The 21,564-nt window shown below is 34.9% G+C and overlaps 1 protein-coding gene across 1 annotated transcript in view; it reads right to left on the bottom strand.

Annotated features, from left to right (window-relative positions):
- The window catches only part of LOC107265201, a 280,971-nt gene that overhangs the window by 116,978 nt on the left and 142,429 nt on the right, over window positions 1-21,564 (bottom strand). The window contains exons 17-19 of the mRNA XM_025082561.1: window positions 7,093-8,539; window positions 5,770-5,874; window positions 4,175-4,300 (exon numbers count right to left, since the gene is read on the bottom strand). Of these exons, the coding sequence (XP_024938329.1) occupies window positions 4,175-4,300; window positions 5,770-5,874; window positions 7,093-8,539 (1,678 nt within the window). The remainder of the gene's footprint in view (window positions 1-4,174; window positions 4,301-5,769; window positions 5,875-7,092; window positions 8,540-21,564) is intronic.

The raw sequence follows: 21,564 nt of genomic DNA on the forward strand, positions 1-21,564 counted from the left end.
CACTCTCACTATAACCTAACCTGACCTAACCCTCAGAACCTAAAGAACCTAATTTACTACCTAAACAATCTAATGAATATGGGCTCCGCTCGAACCCTAAAGAACCTAATGAATGCGGGATCCGCTCACAAGCTCGTTCCACGATTAAGGATAAAATTCGAGGGTGAAATTCTCCTTTCGTTCCATGATGATCTACATCCATTTATGTTTTTTCATTTTCGTGTCATGCCTGTCTTATAATAGTTTTAACGTATTAATAAAATATTAATAGCTCGGCTTCAAGAAAGGGAGTTCTTGAATTTCGAATTTCAAATATGGCTGCAGTTTTCACCAAATATGAAGTTCGCGCTTTCCGAATGCCATCGAATACTCCCGGACATAATCGAATATGCCCGAGTCTTCCCGAATGATTTCAAACGGCGTTGAAAGTACATGTTACAAGACGCTGCTCCTTGTTAGCATACCTCGAACTAAAAACGGCTTAAAAGCGAGTTCTGAATACGGTCAGTAACAACTCGGCGCAGTCACTTTTAAATAATAGTGACTCTGTTAGTGACCTTAAGAGCAAGTTCTCAATACGGGCTTATATATAATCTCCGATGTGTTGTGGTATGCTAATGAAAGTCGAGTCACAACGGGACAAGAAATTGGGCTGGATATAGCGGTGTTCGACTACAGGTGCAAAAAAGAAAGGTGCGAAGCATTGTGGGAAATCAGAAAATCCATGCTCTGGTACATTTTTGGACGGGACAAATTGCCGAATAAAAGTCTACGATGTACTTTTTATTGTCATATATTTTGTAACAAAAATGAAAATATCGGATCTGCATCAGCATTTGCTTGGGTGGCGACGACACCTAGATGATTACGAGCTTAGTCGATCAACAATTATCGACTGTTACAGTTATTGCCAAGAAATAGCCGAGGTCATAGCTTCCAACAATGAGATATGTCTTGGTGGTGAGAAAAAAACGGTACAAATCGACGAAACATTCCTCACGAAAAGGAAGTATTATCGCGGAAGAATTACGGACCAAATGACTATAACAGTCTTAGGGTTATACTGTAAAGAAAATAAAGTCGGGTTACTCTTCCAGGTGAATTCAAAGAGTAAAGCAGACCTATGGCCATACATCATAAAGTATATTGCCTAGAACACGGCACGTCTTTGCACTGACAGTGCGAAGCAATACGTTGGTGTAGAGAAAATTATTAGCGACAGTACGGTTCATTTGACAACAAACCATAGGTGAATACGTCGACAAAAAAGATTTTTCTAATACTATCAACAACCTTGAGAATCAAAACAAACTTTTGAAACGTACCATACTTTGTCGCAAACCACAGATGCTCCACCAATACATGGCACTCCATTACTACCGACAACAAATCTTAGAAAAAAAGTATAAAGACGACATAGGCTCACAAATAATGCAATTCCTCCTTGATATAAAACGGGTGTATCCGGGAATTGTCGATGGTGTCAAGCAGACAGGACTGCAACTGCGGGAAATTGATCAACCAACCGTGGAATCACAAGAATTGAAAGACTTGATTCCTGCAAAACGTACAAAAATTCAAACGATCGACGAAGAATTGAAAGAAGTGTCAGCGAACAACTCTTCCGACCACGAACTCGAGACTCTAGATGATTTTTTCTGAAAAGAAAACACACGAACGCGCGCGTACGGATGTGACAAGCTGCAGGGTCTACATACACACACATGGTTTGGAGTCAAAGAATACTGCAGAAGTGACGAGCAGCGAGATTCACACAGCCAAACACCCACCCACAGACCAACTCTCAAGCGCGCGCCCATACAAACACGTGCGCGCGCAAACACACACACACACCGATAATTTCTTTCACTGTAGATTCAAAATAAAAGAACCACTAAAGGGTTCGTATCTCCTAAACTAAGACGACATTGACTTTTTTTTATTCTTGAAAATCACTTTATTTTGGTCCATAGATTAAGAACCAATAATCAAATTAAGGGGCCACGGAAATGGTACTCTCCCCTAGATATGGTGTTTAGTTTTGCAGATACTAGCAGTTTACTTTGCTAGGTGCCGTTCAGCGTTACAGGACTTCCCCTTAAGGCTCTTCTTCCAAAGGTAATGCATGATTTTCTATCGATTCCCGAGTCAAAGAAGCCCTAAGTATTTGTATACGAAGAAGTATATATTCTGTTCTCATACTGCCGAGAAAAGAACAAGAAAGTATAGAACAGGACTTATTTTTTCTACTCGGAAGCTATAGGGTGTAAGAAAGCAAACAGGTTCAGGGAGAAGGGAGGATAGAAGAACGGATAGTGGGACAAAGAATTGTAGAAATGAGAAAAAGGAGGTAAAGGAAATATCTACTAAGAATGTTTAAGAAGGGAAGGTTGTAGATAGAAGAATATATAGAGAGAAAGACAAAATATAAAGAAATTTGTGAAAGAAAGAAAAAAGAAAAAGGAAAGATATATGGAGGAAATTGGAATAATATGAAACGAACGCAAATCTTAAAAGTAGAAAGAAAGAGTAGGACTGACATATATGAGGGACAGCAACGGTGGAATGGAAGGATTATTTTGTAGGCTTGTTAGAAGAGACAACAGAGAGAAGAAGGGAGGGATGTGATATAATGAGAGTGAGAGAGGGAGAAGTGTAAAAGTGAATCACAAAGAAATCAAGAGTGTTATGAATCACATCATGGATGCGTTAACGCGCCTACGTCAGAAGCGACAGAATTGTCAAGCTTTCACGCGGCATATTCCTATCGCTAAAAATTATGGAAACAAAGGAGACACATTGCCGAAACCATGGCGAAATACCGAAAACGATCCTCTGGTTGATATGTCTCTTGAAATTCCAATAATAAGATATTTTGTATAAAGCGAACAGGCTTTCGGCACGTCAGACGGAGTTGTAGAGAAACGAGTGAAGTGTCATTGTGGTGATTTAGTCGAAGTACTAAACTCGTCCTTGTGTCCTTCGTACTCACCACGAACATAGTTCTGATTGTGATAGTGTGTTCAAAGTTAATAGTTTTGTTTTCAATAAATCATTTTTACTTGTTTTCAAGAGTTTAAGATCCAATTTTTAACTAGGCAAATAATCCCAAATTACCCGACTCCCTGAATATCCATTCCGGTAGTTGAACCCGTGGATCTAACCTAGACTCACAACAAGAGGCAGTTCAAGAGATTCAAAAAGGAAAAACGCGAGGATTTGATGGTTTACCAAACGTAAAATGAATATACGGAGGGGAAGAAATGATACAGACGGTAATATAAAAACAAGGGAGATGGATCAGAGGTCTGGAGGATGGCCCTAATAGTACCTATACGGAAAATTGAGAGGGGAAAAAACAGAGGTCTATAGAGTGTTGACGCTTATGTGGACATTATATGACGTATCATGTAATAATATTAGCAGAAGGATTGGAAGGAGAAGTGGAGGAGAAGATGATACTCGTAAATTAGATTGAATATAGGAAAGAAAGGGATCGACAGAGATGATATATAGTTAGATATATGATATAAGTTAATGTTTTTGGATAGAAAGAGAGTTAAAAAAGAAAAACAGTAACACCATTTGCCGATCTGAAAGCGGCTTTGACTCAGTAACTTGAGAAAAGTTCTAGTACGTTGACTGCCGCGCGTGTTTCCAACGAAATCTCCTTCAGGCCACGCTTCTTATGCCACTACAGTTAAAAAAGGAATTAAATGGTACCGAAACCTTGGCATTCAACTTCTGCTGGGAATTTTAGTTGTAAACGCTTTGATGGTTTAAAAAAACTAGAGTTGTCTAAAAATAAAAAAAACGAGCGTTTTCGCTCCGCTGTTGAAAAAATAAATTTAATGAGTTTATGAAAAAGGCTAAAATTTACAAAGCAATTCTATTATACAGATATTTTGTTATCGAGTACAAATATCTCCCAAGGATGTCAATAAAAAAAGGGCGCAGCTTCCTCATAATTCTCCGGCTATGGCACTTTGTTTCAGGTTATGAACATATGAATGTTAACCTATATTAATCATGTTTTATTAACACCCCCCTCTTCTACCTCTTCGAACGGAAATTTAAATATAACTGTTATGCTAGTTATATAAATTCACCTGGCTATTTTAGGTTTGGAAATAATACAGAGAAATCTACCACTGGACAAAGCATTTAAACTCACCAACTGGACGAGTGATTGGACGAGAAGAGAAACAGGATTTCCGGCAGCTTGAATGGCCTCTACTGCCCGTTCGTGCGTGCTGTTTCTCAAATCAATTCCATCCACCTCAATTATTCTGTCCCCTGTCTGAAAACAATTCAATTTCAATTCAATCTTTCTCAGAACATTCGGTTATCGTCTCATATTCTTATCTTTTATTTACAATGAACTTCCTTTACTTTTCACATAGATTTTGCCCTTAAGATAAACATTTCTATAAACTAAACGAAATTCTAAACAATTTCCTCTCTTTGCCGTTGTAAAAATTTATCAGCGAAAAATAGCCACAGCGACAGGTATGTTTTAGGGTTTCTTATCGTGTGGATTAATTAATGAGAATTGATGGAAAATTAATTTTGAACAAAAGTATTATATCGAAGTTCAATTTAAAGATATTTTTTTTCTATTTTCTTTATCATTATGTTATCCGTGATTTATTTAACTAGATCGTGATCATTCAAAATTATCTACATGATTATTATTTCAAAATTATCTACATGTAGATCTAAATATATTTCACTTTCGTAGCACAATTACATGGATCACGTGGGACTATTATATACAATCACCATAATAAAATATGTAGAATTATATGTTAGCGTCTCACTGGTGCTACAATCATTTCAGAAACCCTATACATTTATGTTGAAAGCATGTTGTTATGCGATATTTCATAAGTTTTTTTTACGTTTCAACCTGGCGCCGACCGCCATATTGTTACTGCTCATATCGATACAGACCCAATAGGTCGAAATATGTACATCGGTACCTAGATAGATAATCAGGGTGTTCGTTATGAAACGCACTGTAGTAACACCGTTGCATTCTTTGTCAAATTCTAAGGAATACGTGTTGAATCAAGGTTGAAGTTGCAATAAGGCGACCAATCAGAACACGTTTAAACGGAGCGTAGATGACGTCGCGAGTTAGTTCACAAGGCCTGCTTACACTAGGCCGATATCACTAAGAATATCGTCTCTTGTATCTTACTCAATTACATGCAGATAAACAGGGAGACTACGACGATACTCTTAGTGGTATTGGCCTAGTGTAAGCAGGCCTTGCGGGCTGACTTGCGACGTCATCTACGCTCCATTTCAACGCGTTCTGATTGGTCGCATTACTGCAACTTCAACTTTGATTATCTCGATATTTTGATATATGAAATAAAAAATGAAAATACACGTATTCATTAGAATTTGAAAAGAAATGCAACGGTGTTACTACAGTGCGTTTCATAACGAACACCCTGTATACTCTCTAGAGCCGCCTCCTTGAACAAAAAAAGGTCAATGAGAGTTGCTACCGCTACTTCTACCAAAAGTGTTCTTCTTTTTACGATATCTAATCTAAATAAATCTATCGAATCCGAAACCCTACGTGTGTTACTCCTGTTACAACAACAATTTATAAATGTCATCACCTCTTCAACAGCCGGAACTTGATTTTTTCATTAAAATTTTAACCAATTCAAGGGTTCATTCCTTTCTACAGATTATATGCGGTGGTGCTCAAAAATTAGGAAGCACTTTTGGTGTGATCAAAGTTATAATTACCTTAAGCTCGCCAGTTCTTCCAGCAGGGCTGTTAGGCAAGACATTCTTGATGAAAATACCGGAAATATTTTCAGACTTATTCGGTCCACCATTGTAGAGATCAACCTAGTAATATTAATATATATTAATTCCATGCAACTTATTTGTTTAATAATAATTTATCTATATTATAGTGCCATTATTAATTATGTGTAATATTGGATCGATAGGAGAGTTTACTATACTGACAAAGTTTCTTTGACAAATTATTACATATTATTGCATTTTATAAATTTATTTTTTGTACTTGTCGAAGACGAAGCTTTTAGAACGTTTTAACATTTTTTTCTATAGAATATAGTGATAGGCGATTTTAATCGATTATGGAAATAATTAATTATTAATTTTTTATTAACCGATTAATCTTCGATTATTTTAAACTCCGAATGATTGGTTTTCGATTAATTTCAAACCTATAATCGTTAAGAATAATTGATTAAAGTACACAAGGTTCACTTTCGTCTTTCTCGCTGAGACTCCAGAGAGGTGAAGCTAAAAGGGCGGCAAATTCAAATAAATCAACTTAACCGTTAAAGGGCCGAAATATGTTTTTACGGAATCTTGTAGATTTCGTGAAAGACAGTTATAGACATGATTAATAGATAACTTGCGTGAAAATATTATGCCAATTCGAAGACAATATGTATAGTATCATTCTCAAACCATCAAAGGGTTAATTAAATGTTACAATAAAATAGTTTTAAACAAACGAATTATCAATTAAAGAAAGCGTTTTTACAACTGTGAAAATATTTATGAAATTTTAATAAATATTAAGGTTTATAGTTTTATACTTATTTTTAATTCGAATTGCAACTCGTCCCACCGAAATAAGAGCCACGTGATTTGCAGTCTAGTAGTTTTGTTTTAAACGTAATATATTACTTCTTTCGTTATTGTATACTAATGTATGTCAACACTAATTATTACATTATTTATGATCATAGAACTTGCTTAAAATTTATTTCAATTATAATTTTTGACCGATTATTTTTTATTCGGCAATTATTTTATATATCGCCCATCACTAATAGAATGTTCTCGACCAGCTTCGATAAAAAGGGTATGTAGTACTAACAAAAAGTGTCGCAATGCTTTTTTATTAACCGAATATTAGGATTTTCAAAAAATTTAAATATGAAATTGATGATTGATTAATTGCTTACAAGAATATCAGTAGAATGATTATTAAAAAATCAGAATACCTTAATACGATTTTAAATACGACAAAATATCAACATTTTTCAATCTTTCAATTTACTCTCTTTAATGAATAATACTTACTTTTCCGCCAACGATGCTAAGCCCCAAGCTGGATTTTGGTTCTCTATAGATTTGAACGAGTCTTTCAGGACCCCAATGTTTCGCCCATAAAACGTTGCCATCTTTGTCCCGGTAATTGTGAGTAACAGTCATATTTGTTCGACCCTCCACAAGCAGAATTATAGGAATCTTATGGGGAGAAGAAGAATTTGATGATTCCGAACTTTCAATTGATAATTGATGACTTTCGATAGAGGTTTGCGATTCCGGCAATTGCGATAATTGTGAATCAAGATTCAGAGGAATCGAGGATGATCTTGTGGATAGTCCTGGTTTTTTCGAATACTTGTCCCTATCGCATTGGATACTCTTGTTCTCCTGATAAGTTTGAACTTCAACTTCCTTTCTAGGACTTTCGGCTTGGCTCGTAGACCGAGGAACAAGGCTAGTTGACTTGATACGGCTATCAAAAATCTTTTCGAAAGAACACTGAATGCCCTTTGACTCTTGTTCAACTTGTACTTCAACGTCCTTTCTTGGACTAAGAAATGAACCTTTAGACACAGCTAAGCTTTCTTGACGGAAAGATCCTTTGAGAGGACTTTCTTCTGCGATGTGCTCTGAATCGCACTGGGTACTTTTGTTTTCTCCTTGCGTCTGAGTTTGAACCTCTTTTCTTAGATTTTTTAAGAGTTTATCATCAGTGAAACTGTGGATACTTTGCACAGACGACTTGAAAAGACTATCAAGATGATCTTCAGAACCACACTGCGTACCTTTAGTCTCCTGTTGGGTTTGAGTCTCTACCTCGCGTTTATTTTTCAAAGAAGAGTCTTTATCCTTTTTGGTTAAACAAGATTCTGGCAATCGACTTTCGGGAATCAACTTCAGTAAATTTTCCAAGGAGGTCGATGCAGTGAAGTGTTCCGATTGTGTTTCTAGAGTTTGACTCTGATACTGAAGAGAATGCTGTTTCCCAATTAGACTATCCTCGTCTAGCTTAGCACAAAGTAAACTATCCTGCAGAAACCGTTTATTCTGCAAAAATATTTCATGCTCTCGCTGCTTCTCAAATGCTTTCTGGAGCTGTTCCTCGGTTTGCTTTATTCCACTTACAAATCCAGGATTTTTCTCGCTTCGGTCAATCTGCTTCTTCTTTGTTGCTTCTGATGAGCGATCACTTTTTGACCTTGTAATACCGCGGCTACTGTTCTCTCGAAGTCTTTGGTCAACACTCTTATATTCTAATCTTTTCTGGATAAGCTCTTTTTTCTGCGAGTCTTTTACTTCCTCAGAATAAGGTTTTTCGTTTATTTCCGGAGAATCTTTGACAATCGAATCAAGTTTATCTCGTTTTTCTCTATTCCACTTCTCATTCTCAGTTAAAGTTTTTGATCTTAACTGTGTCTCCTGGCAGCTGGATATTCTCCTTAAGGATGTCGACTGTTCCGATGAGGCAGCCTCGATACTGAAATCAACCGAGAAATTTTTTCTTTTAGATCAATTAATATTACGAAAGAAAAATTTTCAAAGAAATTATTTTAACAAGAACAATGGGGCTTTGCTCCACCATACATGAGAATTTTGGAAAAGTCTTTCTTTACATGCTACGGAATGATGCACCGGTATTACGTCACAGATTTGCGTCACAGTACGATGCTTCAGAGATGAGTAAGGAAAAAACGAAGCTAGAGAGATTACCGGTTGGTGTATTTTCAGCTGGTGGATTTCATACTTAACGGAAAACAAACAGACTCTAACATAAATGTTTTGGTAATCGCGTGAGCGAGCGCAACGCATAATCAGTTATGCGTGCTGGTATTTTTAACCTTTCACTGATAAATACCTTCACTATGGGTTTGGATTAGTCTATCCTATTCAATTCGTTAGCATATTGCAGACAGGCATAACATAACCTATCTGCATCATTGACACATCAAAGTCAACTATTGCGATACGTAGATAGTTATGTAGTATACGTAGATTTCAACATATTTTTACTATCAGCAATTACACTATATTTCCTCACAACGTGTCATAGTCTATTCAAGATTTAGTTAGTTATTTGATTTAATTACTTTTATTATTTTTAATGCTAAACAAAATATTCGCAAAAGATATTATCATTGCGCATAGTATGTTTTCTGAATTTCTAGACACGCATATCAGTTATTAATACTTGAAGGTTGCTAACCTATTGTACATATAAATAAGACAGTTTTCAACATTACATTGTTGATTTTGTCAATCAAATTAATGTAAAGCGTAAACTTAAAAGTCGGATTAACAAGGAAACCGCGCGAGTTGCCCCCCCTTCGATTTTGATGGAACTTTGAAGGATTGTAGAGTGAGCCAAAATATTGAACGTGTTTTTTTTGTTTTGACGGAACCCCACTTTTAGGAAGTGAAATGAACTATTGACAAAGTTTTATTTTTTTTTAATTTTTCACTTATATTGTAATTTGTAAACATGGAGAGAAAAAATACTTTAAATTGCAAAATTATTGCACTCTTCGTCCTCTTTATATACATCTGTCAGGAAAAAGAATAATAAGTTAAAAAATTGTAAATTATTTGTTTAAAAAGTATTTTTATGTGTATCTAAGAGGATTTTTATTCGATTGGAATGTCACTTTGTAGATCATGAAGAATTAGTCGACACCTATTTTTTGGTTTCTTCAATATCTCATGTTGACGAGGTGAAAACCAGCCGTAACTTCTTCGCGGATATTGCCGTATAAATGTACAATGCGACTTTTTCTGTGTCTCCGTAAACAGTAAATTGCAAATGAACATTTACTACAAAGAATTCAACTCCAGATAGGGAAAAGCACCCTGCAAAAAACAACTTTTTCGTTTTTGTACTGTAACTCACCAAAACAGGTTCCAATAGCAATATTTGTTTTTTCACGTGCTATATATCTATAATGAGTTAATTAATGTTTTTTTTTTATATTTCGCATCTTGTATTTAAGTTTTTGAATATATATTTGACCTATTAAAGATGGTGTGTAACGTGTTCCTGTAGCCATATAGAAGGTTTATATTGACGCAGTATTCGATGAGTAAATAGAATAGCAGAATAGAACGTGACTTTATTTGATAAAGTGCTAAAACAAAAGTGACAGCGTATTTTGAAAAATTAAATAACGTCGTGAAGAACAAAGTACACTCCGAGCAGAACGTTCATGGAACACTCGTTCGCACGTTGCCTCCAATGACTTGTTCTCTCCAATAGTTTAGAAATAATGCAGGTGTTTTTGGGATTATTTCACATTTAGCACATGGAAACATACATAGAAAGTTCAATTTACAACACTGAACATATTTTATGATTGATTTATCTAATAAATGTGAACAGTACATATCGTTTTAAGGGTTATATTTCTTGCAGTAAAGATAGTCGTGAAAAATAAGTATTCGAAACAGAGATTTTTTCTAATGGCGCAATCAAAAATTGTCTTCCCTTTCTAGCAGGGCTGTGCAATAAAAATTATGGAACAACCTACGTAAGAGCTGCGTAGTCTTTTCATGAGAATGAATATTAGATGGATACCTAAATTTGCATATGCATACAATTATGTATATTTACAATTATGTATATACAATTTTTAAGCCAAAATAATATTCGGATAGCTTTCTACGACATGCCCTTCACCGCCTTTGCTTGTTTTTTGTCCTTAGCACATAGAGTATATGCCCATAAGCAAGGTGACGTTCTTTACTTCTGGTGTTAATTACTTAATCCAATGCATTAATCGAAACAAAAAGTAAAAATGACTTAAGGGGTTAGGCTACTGTGACCAGCGTCGAAACAGGCTGATTTTTGGAAATTTATTTCGGAAAAACTACAAATGCAATATTTTTAATTTTTTAATATATTTTTATGTACAACTTAAGGAGCGTGTGTAACAATTTTTATCAAAAAATATTGAAATTTCCACATGTTATTCTTCTTCGCGTCGTTTGACATTTTCCACGCGCGATCGGTCGGTGTACACGATTTCGCAAATATGATTGGTCTGAATCAAAACTAAAAAATATCCTTATTAACTACATGATATTAGCTATGGCGTAACGGAGCTTTTTTTTCGTCTTAGGTTACTAGAAAAAAATTCCTGAACTTTTTTCGCCATTTTCGGAGCTATAATACGTGTTATTGTTATTAATAAATATTGCAGAAAAAACGTATTGACAAAGTCATCCGTCACGCCTAAACTTGTATTCCTCAGAACATGTGTACCAAATTTCAAGTCGATTCATCAATCACAGCCCGAGATATCGTGTACACCGTTTTGAAAAACATAGTTTCGAGAAAAAAGCGTTTAAAGTTTGACCACTGGTCGTCTACCTGCGCGTCGAATTCTTCCTTCGCTACAAACGCTATAACTCAAAAAATACTTAGAATATCTACATGGAACCTTTTGCATATTATTCTGAACACTTCAAAGTATTTTTTAAAGACAACAAAATTTCGAAATTTTGAAAATTTCACAGTAGCCTAACTCCATAAGGCTTGTAAAAGTAACATTTATTCGTTTACGGGTGTGTTCCGTAACACACTCCAAGCACTGACAATGCTGTAAACTGTGTTCCGAAATTCGATGTAGCATACTAATACTTGGTAGCGTGAAATTATTATTTGGATTTCTGTGCCTCGTACGGGGATAAACTCCATGCTGCGATTACTACGGCACCAAAGGTGAGGCAGATTCGTGCTTTGAAAATGGCAAAGTCAATGGTTTACATAACGTTGGTTGACGTACAGACCAATATTTAATATAAAATTCCAATTAAGTACGGATGATATGGAAAAAGCACGGAATGGTAAGGGGAATATCCTTTTATAATTTTAGAAATAAGTTGTACGTAATATTTTGTTTCATGATAAGCTGATAAGTATACCTTAAAACATATTCGTACCCTTATGAGTTTAGTATGATTTATTGCAGCAAGGTATATATTTTATTTTTTATTCATTTTCTTAAAACTTAGATTTTTGCAGATAGGGTAGATGTACCGGTAGTGGCCACTGTACCGATTGTGGCCATTTTTATTATTTTATTCTTCAAATTATTTTTCTCCCACAACTACATGTTCATTTTTCGAACAAATTGACATAAATTCACTAAATGATCTACTCGATGTTTTTTTCTTGTAATCAAATGTTTAGTTTTATTACTTTGAATATGATGGCCACAATCGGCCCTAAGATGGCCAAAAATGGTGCATGTACCCTATGTCAAGTGCGTCCAGAATTTTACAAATCATGATAGAAGCTAGTAAATCATCTTCAGAGAAAAAAAGAGGAATCTGAAAGTATATATTTATTAAGGTAAAAATTTTGTTATTTAGTAATAAGTAATAACGTATTCTTGATTTTGAAATAGAAATAGGATCGTACTCTTAAAAACGAGCTGAAAGCCTCTTTCTAATTAACTTGTATAAGGAAATGGAAGAAACGTTTTACAATGAGGAAACTAGTAGGAAAGTCTGCTGGAATAAAATATCTAATTTAATGAAGGAAAAGGGGAAAAATAGCATTTCTGGTACTAAATGTGCCAATACATTCCAACAACTTCAAAGAACTTATAAATCCATAAAAGACCGTAATGTACAAAGTAGAAATTCGAATAAGTAATGGGAATATTTTATTGAACGATTTTGTTATTAATGAATAATAGTGAACAACAGTTACAAATTTGATTGATAATCTAATGCATATTCCGTTGCTCCTGTAATAATTCATGCAAGGTAATGTGCGCGTATATTAAAGACAGTGGAAGATATTTTTTCCCACAAACCATGGGTCAAATTATTAGTTACTGCAAATTCAACAGACACCGAAGAACAGGATGAAGATCAAAATAATAAGGAAGAGACAAAGAGTAATATATACTAAAGCTATACTCTTCATTTTCAATTTAACTGTATTTCGTTACTGTTGGCATTAATTGTATCTAAGAGACAGAAGAAATGGAGGCTGCAAGAAACGTTAGAAAAGCCAGCACAAAGAAAAAATAAACCTGCTGAAAGAATTAACAAAGGCGTTTCAAACAACAAGAACATACTTGTGAGTAATATTAAAAAATATATTTATAAAAGTTTTACAGATTTAAATGTTCTAGAAAAATTAAATGAAGATATACCTTTTCAGATAAGATACTGCATACTCTTTACCAAATATATTAGCGAATGTCGAATTGTAAGCTGTTGGGATAAAAGTAATAATAAAGAGATAAAATATAGAAATATGTACAGGGTGAGTGAGTTATCCTAGATTCCGAATTTGGGAGGAGCTCTCGTGTGTATTAGGCGCGCTATTCTCTAAATAGATTACCCCCGCCCTCTGGTTAAGGTGAGTTTGACACGACATCTTGCATGCCTCTGTAAGCCACTCATTGATAAGAAGTTACAATTGATTAGTTGACAGAGAACCGAGTGAACTATTCGAATAGAAAACTTTGGTGCGGATCAGTAGGGCAGACTGATGCTAGTTGACTATAGGGATATTGACATATATGTATGACAACCATCAATAACTAAGCACGAGTGCGAGTTGGAGCGCGCCACGTTTCACCCGAGAAGCTGGCATGCCCTCTCGCTCAGTTACGCTAGTCACGGTGGTCCTGTCGCACGTCAACAACACAGTCCAATAGACAGTCACACGAGATTATTGATGAATGAACCACGTAAGTAATTATTTTTTCTCATTGATTTTTTGTTCTTATGCTTGAGATAGTTATAAAAGAAAGAATTCCTTGGTGCTAGTTTAACCTTCAGTTATTAGATAAGCGCTAGGAAACAATTTTGCTTTTGTTACAGTTATGAATGTGATTAGGCTAGGCAGAGGTATCGAAAATAACAATAGCCTCTGGAGCTAGTAGAATAACTTCATTCGAGGTTCGGATGACTTCAAAGTCAACCAGTTTCTGCAAAATGTGGGTTCATTCAAAATGCATTGAAGGAAGTTCATTTTTCTATGAATGTAAAAATTGGACATCAGACGCTGATGACACTGATTACTAATTTTCTAAGTTGTTTTTACTTCTAAATAGAACAGAAATGTTATTTTGTTTATGTAGTCTAAGTTAAATTCATAGAGAATTTAATTTATGTTATATTTGAAGTGTTTTATCTGGGTATCAATTGGGTTACCAAAGATTGACTTTTTCCGTGATTTTAGTTTTAGGTCTGACTCACATGTAGGTGAACCAACCCCGACCATGGAGTTGGTCGACCAGGGTGGAAAGATTTAAAACAATATTTAAAAAATAATTATCCTCATAGTAATTTAATTTTAAGAATTTTATTACATAGCCTAATATACATATTACCGAAAATAATAATTGCTGTAATTATATTTCACACAGCTATTTAAATAAAAATCGAACACTAAAAAACTGACCTACCAACCTTGGTCCGCCCTACCCTGACATGTTTTGTGACATGATTTCTCGATTCACGGTCATAAGGCTACTCCAACTACCTATTCAGATAATGTTCTTGTCTTCTGCTTCCCTTCGAGTTGCCACTCTGCTCAAAAGCTACAATTTCGGGTCAATTCGTACAGTTAGGCTAATGCTCTCGGAAGATTTGATATTGTTGAGTTGAGGTCGAGGTGCTCGAGTCTGCTGTCTCGATAGCCAGATAGTCTCGACGTACCGAGTTCCCCGGCAGAGGAGAGTACCCGACGGAAACCTCTCCACGAACCGGCAGAAGACACACCGGTTTTTTTTTCAATAATTTGGAGAATTGTTTCTAGCAACTTGCAGAGAATAAATATTATATGCGGATCTTCTACTGGCTCGATGAATAAGCAAATATTTGTTGAAATCTTTAAATCTGTTGAATTTTCAATATTCTCGAAAGTCATCGGAAAGCAAGGTATTGCTTCTGAATCATGAACCACACATCATGATCGACTGACAGTCTGACGTTCTATAAGAACAATGGTCTAATTCTGTATGCTCATTTTTTAAATTATAGATGAGCGTGTAGCTGGCGCGCAAGTCGCGAGACGGGGCTACGGGAGGGATAGAATAAGGGAGTAGTATAGTACGAGGAAGTATATTTGATATTCTCGCATTAAAGAATTTTTGTTATATCCAAAGTTCCATCCATTATTTCGCACTTCCTCGGAAACAATAACTAAATATATAAGATGCATCCAATTTGACTCAATGCCACTATCCATAAGGAATGTACTACGCGAGTCCTTAGCGCGAAACACGTGTACCCATCTGTCACTTTAAACAATTTCACTCATGGACTGACTATGATCGAAATATCGACATTGGAGAATGATACGATAAGAATCACTCTTTGTCTCCTTTTTACTTTCTTTGGGAGTAATTTTACAGGAAAATAGGTGGCATATTGCTGTACTGTGTTGATATGTACGTCAAACAGTTTTGCAATGAATACCAAAGAATCATCTTCGATTACTTCAGCTCCAGTGGTCATGGTTAACCGGAAATTTATCACTGCGGATGCAATGACTCGTTTCATGGAATCACATATAGCCTCAGCCTTTCTTGTGACCATTCTACTTCTTAAGATGCTTTTCTTCTTTTTCCATTTCTTATTTTTGTTATTGCTACCCAACACTTTAAATCACCTTGAAATCACGAAACACAGTCACCGAGACACAGTACACAAAGCACAACTGGTTGCAGGCACTTGCATTTGTTTGTGCCAGTACCAACGAACATAATCTAGCTTACTTAAGTATTCGATGTCAAAATATTGGTATGATAAAAGAACTTAATTAGAGAAAATGAAAAGAATTTAAACATTTAAGCTTATCTACAAATTAATATCGATAAACAATGTGATAATATATTTAATTTCATTCATAAGTGTACGCACTATTTTGATGACGTAGTAAAATGCGCTACGGTACTTCATTCCTGAACACCAACGTATTTTATGAAGGTTCCTTATACGTCTAAAGAATTCTTTTTCTTTTAACTTAATCATATAAAATGCATGCTATGCCATCCACATTTCTGTGTGAAACCATGTTTTAAATTACTGCTTTATACTGTAAACAAAGTTAGATACATTTAGAAACATGGAACTTATATGTGTAATGGGTTGCATGGCTATAGATGACTTTGAGTTTTCTGTGCAGTTATTATGACCAACATTACTGAGAGACGAAAGTATAATATTAATACCGCGATGCATTAATATGAAACAGTTATGAGGTAGTTTAGCGTGCAATTATATCTCACAGAGGGTGTCTTACACGAGCAAACATATAAATTGCACCATGACATTGTTTTGGAAGAAATTATTTGTCCAACCGTCAGAAGAGCACGTATTATGTTAAGAAGTTAAGAACTTTATAGTTTTCGATCTGTCAACAAAAAAATATCGAATTTATGGACGGATTGTATTTAATAATGAAACTAATTATCGGCAAATTGACATATGAGCAAAATTATTGTTCTCATTTGATAATGAACATTTCCTTCGATGGAAGGATGGTATCTAAATTATCAGAAGAGAGAAGATAATGTATCTCTGGTTTAATCTTAGACCCTTGTGTTCAGCAACCTCGTGAAGCTTTCTTCCACTCACCATCAGCCATACATCTGAGTGAACTGATATCATTATCCCGAATAGTAGAAACGGTCAATATTCGTATTAGAACGAATGGTTGCTTGATGATGTCGAAAACTCTTAGTATTTTTGCACAGTAAAAAAGAGAAAAAGGAAGATAAAGAAGAACGGAAAAGCAGAAAGAATACCAATGAGAACCACATTAAGATTTCTCGCAGTGAATTGTCATTCCTGTATTGGCGAAGAGAACCAATGTAGAACAGGTCTTGGACAGTTGAATCGAGAAAGATTGCAACAGAACGGTTGAATGACTTCATGGTTCAATAATTGTTGTAGCAATTATATCTTGAGAGCTCCTAATTTTTAAGTTCATTAGTTCAGGAAAATCGTTCGTCGCTACGTTTTAATTTCCCATGTTGTTATATTCATTCAATTACTAGATATAATTATAATAACCACGGAATGAGAAATTTGTATAACATCTTAATAATGTTTTACATATACTATTTAATTTGTTACAGAAAAAGCGTCGAGAGCCGGAAAATTATATCAACCTGATATATATAAAGAATGTAATACCTTATGATTAATAAATTCTTTCATTGGGATAAATAAATAATGTAAATGACTTCATGATTATATGCAAACATTCTACAAAGAATATATATGTATAATAGAAAAAATGTAGAAAAATATCTTGTGTTATATCCATAACACTTATGTGTTATGGACATACATGCACATATGTGCTTTATCCATAGTAGCCAAAATTTAATTAAAATACAATTATACTTCTAGCGATTTCGAAGATTTAATTATCGTAACGGAATAGAAACATGAGGTTCGATAAATTATATTAAAATTTGGTACCAAACATTAAATGTAAAAAGTATGACATAATTTAGTAGTGGAAAATAATACCGAATAATGAAAGAAGGTTGACAAGAATGATATTGCTTGCATGTACTATTTTTTTTAAATAGAACTACCTAATCTACTGCATATCAACTATTTTTACAAATGCTTCGTTTTAGCCCCTTTCTAAATTGAAAGTATTACACCGATGTTTGGGAAATATAAAATGAATAACAGAATACAACGAAAATAAAAATATAAACTTTGTCTTACAATTGCTGCGATTGGGAATGTTATCAATGAATCAACTGCTTCGAAAACGAGAGTTTCACCGTACGGATAATTAAAATCGTAATATGTGATCACAATCGAACCGCGTTTTTCAAATGAAAATCGTGGTATTTACGAATGAAACGTTCATTACACGACGAAGCCAAGGTGCTCACTGTCGTCTCTGACTCGTCCGTCGTGCGTCACTGCAAACTGGCTTACTCTGATCTAATAAGCAACGTTCGCACACAATGCTACACTCGTAGCAGGCAGACACTACATGTAGATATATACAAAGGAGAATACATACTCCTTTGAAAAGGCAGTATGGATAATATCGACAAATTGCTCGTTGCGTATTGTATGCACGTAATAATCGAATATTTTATTCCCTTCATAAAGGTTGCGAACTCATGATACCAGGTTACTAGGTAACAGTAAATTATTCATCGTGCGTTTAATTATCTTAATGAGTAAGATTATATAAGGCGAGCAGATAAACATCGAATCACAATAGCTGAAACACTTTTTGTCTCCATTGCGCAGCATTTGAACCGAATTAAAACCAATTACATATGATATTCTTTCAAGATCTTGAACGTTAATTCTGTTTCTATCTTTAAAATACGGATGATGAAATTCCTTCATTTAATTGTTATTAAAAATGACGTTTTATCTGGAATGTTATTTACTCAAATTTATAAAAAAATTACAATCGTAATTTACATTTTATATATTGTAATCTTGACATTGTTTTTTCGCATGATTGTGAAAATGCTTAGCATGCATAATTAAAATTGCAAAAAATGAAAATCTTTTAATAATAATACACAGCTGTAATAAAATCTTGGGAAATAGACATTTATCAGGATAAGTCAAAAAGAGACGTGATTAAAATATATTTAACAACAAAAAGTGTAATTAATACACTTTGCATTATTACAGAAGTAAACTTTGTATATGCAAATTACAATGACTTTCAGCGAAAAATGTACTTTACTGTAGTCCTATACTTGTATAGTTTCTACAATTAATATTACAATATCATTTAACCCTAAACTGATTATCACATTTTTTCATACGTTGATATCTATCCAAGGTTTAGCAGACCATGCGCTACATTTTGTTGCCTTTTAGGCCGTAGTAATCGGATTTTAAGTGTTTCATATTTTCTTAATCAATAAGCCAGAGTGTGACAAATAAGTAAATGACTCGAAATATAGTGAAATCCGTTTATAACGATATTCAAGGGACACGGAATGGCATCGTATTAAATGAATGATGTAATAAGCAAAATGAAAATATTTAGGGATGTATTTATATTCTAACCAAACTTAAGGGGACAAGTAGGATCCGATACGCGGTCGATCATTATAAGCGTAGACATAACAATCGGACGTCAATACATTTTTTCAAAGCTATGAGCCACAAACAAATTTTCAAAAATTGTATAAAATACACAAAAGCATGAGATCTGCTGGATCCTGCGTGGGCATTCTACTCTTTGTCCTTATTGAATTTATATATATGAGGTCAGGTACTGAAACGTTTGACATGAGCTACTTGGTTCAAATGCACTAATTGAAGTTAGCCCGTCCATTCAATTTTTTGACCAAAGTATGTGTAGAAACGCATATGTGAAAATTGATTTTAATTTTGTTATATATGTGACACAAAAATATATTATTTCAATATCGCTATTGTACCTGATAAGAATTTTTGTATCGATGTTAATATGTGCCAACTCTCACGAGTGTTTCGTTATTTTAACAGAAAATACATACCCATGGTGTTATATGTATTATGTTATATATATTCATACATTCAAATGCAATACACGTATATAGCTCAATAATACTATAAAGAGACGTATGAAGATGTACGTCCCCTTCCGTGTGTGGTTAAATAATTGAATTAACTCAACTATAAGGCTACGCTGCGTTCATGGCCGACATTAGAATTACAACTAAACCTGTAGGCCTTGTGTATAGATTTTAACAAAATAATAATGATAATAAATGCAATCTGTATATTAAATCTTGAGCTTGAATAAATCTTCAATCAAAATACACTTTATTTTAAATTGGCACAATTTGCATATGCCTTCAATCAACTTTCAAATGAATAATAAATTCAAGTAAAATCATGAATGATACAGAGTTTATCATACTTTTATAATATTTACATTATATTATTTTATTCGATATTTTTTTTAAAATGATCGGATATATGTATATATTCTTGAATATTATTTCTTAGAAGTTTTAAATTATTTGAATCCTAAAATTTATTCAATTAATTGAAAATTATAGGCTTCTAAAAAAAAATTGTATCAATATTGAACTTGTACTATAAGAAATGCAATTGAACCTGAAAAATTATACTGGCTATGAAAGCCAGAACTGAATTGAATAACAGTTGTTAATATATTCATGACACGCGCACTGTAATGAGGTCGTAATATTTCGTTGCCAGGCAGCATTGCTTCGCAGTCACCAAGTACAATAGACTTTATGAAGACCACGGGTAATTCACGGTTGGTAGACCAAATGGCTGCACATATACTCTGATGGGTAGACCGATGAATGCATGAACGGACGAACGAACAAATCGATTCCCGCATACATATGTATGTTACAATACTGTGCACTGGGTGTAACTTCATACGTTTTATCTGCGACTTATCCAGGAAGCAAAATGTTACTAATATACGACGAAAATGTAGTGACATATTGGATTTTGCCTGTTTCTAATAAAGATTTGAATTTACGATAGCACGCATTAAACAGTAAATGTTAACGTGCGGACTCTGTTATTCTAATTGTTTAATACAGCGAGAGTGGTGAAACGCTGAGAGCGCGATCAACGGCTATTGTGACGGTATTTTGGTGATTAACCAGATACGACGTAAAATTGCGACGTTTGCTTCGATGGGTCCGTAATTTGGTGGTAGGTGGATCGGTCTCGGAAAAGCATGAAAGGGACGTTAGGTGGACGAGGGATGGTTCGGTCAGGTAGCAGAGTAGTCCATGGTCCTAGCCAAGTGAGGGATAGGAGTGCTCAGCACGGATCAAACAGCGAAGTGATTGGGAGCCCTAGCCCTGGTTGAACAAACGGGCGAACGAACACCCATCCCCAAACGAACAGTGGAAAATTGGCGAGAGAAGCTGCTGCTTGACGAACGGACGAAATCGATGCTGGTTCAGATGTATTTATTTCGGCGAGTATCGCCTAGTTGGCCTATATTCGTCTAAATTCCGTCTACTCCCGACTGCCTTTTAAAAAAATTACCCTATTCTTAAGGGGGAATGGAACTTTTTTATATGTCAGTATATCACACGGACAAGAGCTGGAAGCGAGGAAACTTTGCACCCAAAAATTTGAACCTTCCCAAGAAAATAACTTTCCCTGCGCAGCTCGATTTTTGAAACATTACTTAGAAAATATATAAAACAGAAGTGAATATCGGTAGTGACAGCCTAGAGACGTGTCACGGAGCCACGACAATACCTTTGCCGTTCCCTACCCACCAGTTATCGCACTGTTGCACATCAAAACCACAGACGAAAATCGGAAAAAGGAGCACGTAGGCAAAGTTTTACACGTATTAACTTTACACCTTAGCATTGGGACTTGCTACCGTACAACGAATTTTGAAATTTTTGGGTGTGAATTTGGGAAGATGTCAATACGCCGACTTGCCTTGCCTATAAATTCAATCTTTCACCACGGCGAGTGCTAAAAGCAGCACAGCTAGTGCAAACGTGCACCAGTCGTGCCCACTCCTCTCAATCTATA

Source organism: Cephus cinctus, unplaced genomic scaffold, assembly GCF_000341935.2.
Source record: "Cephus cinctus unplaced genomic scaffold, Ccin1 Ccin1_scaffold0017, whole genome shotgun sequence".
In the NCBI taxonomy this organism is placed as follows: domain Eukaryota; kingdom Metazoa; phylum Arthropoda; class Insecta; order Hymenoptera; family Cephidae; genus Cephus; species Cephus cinctus.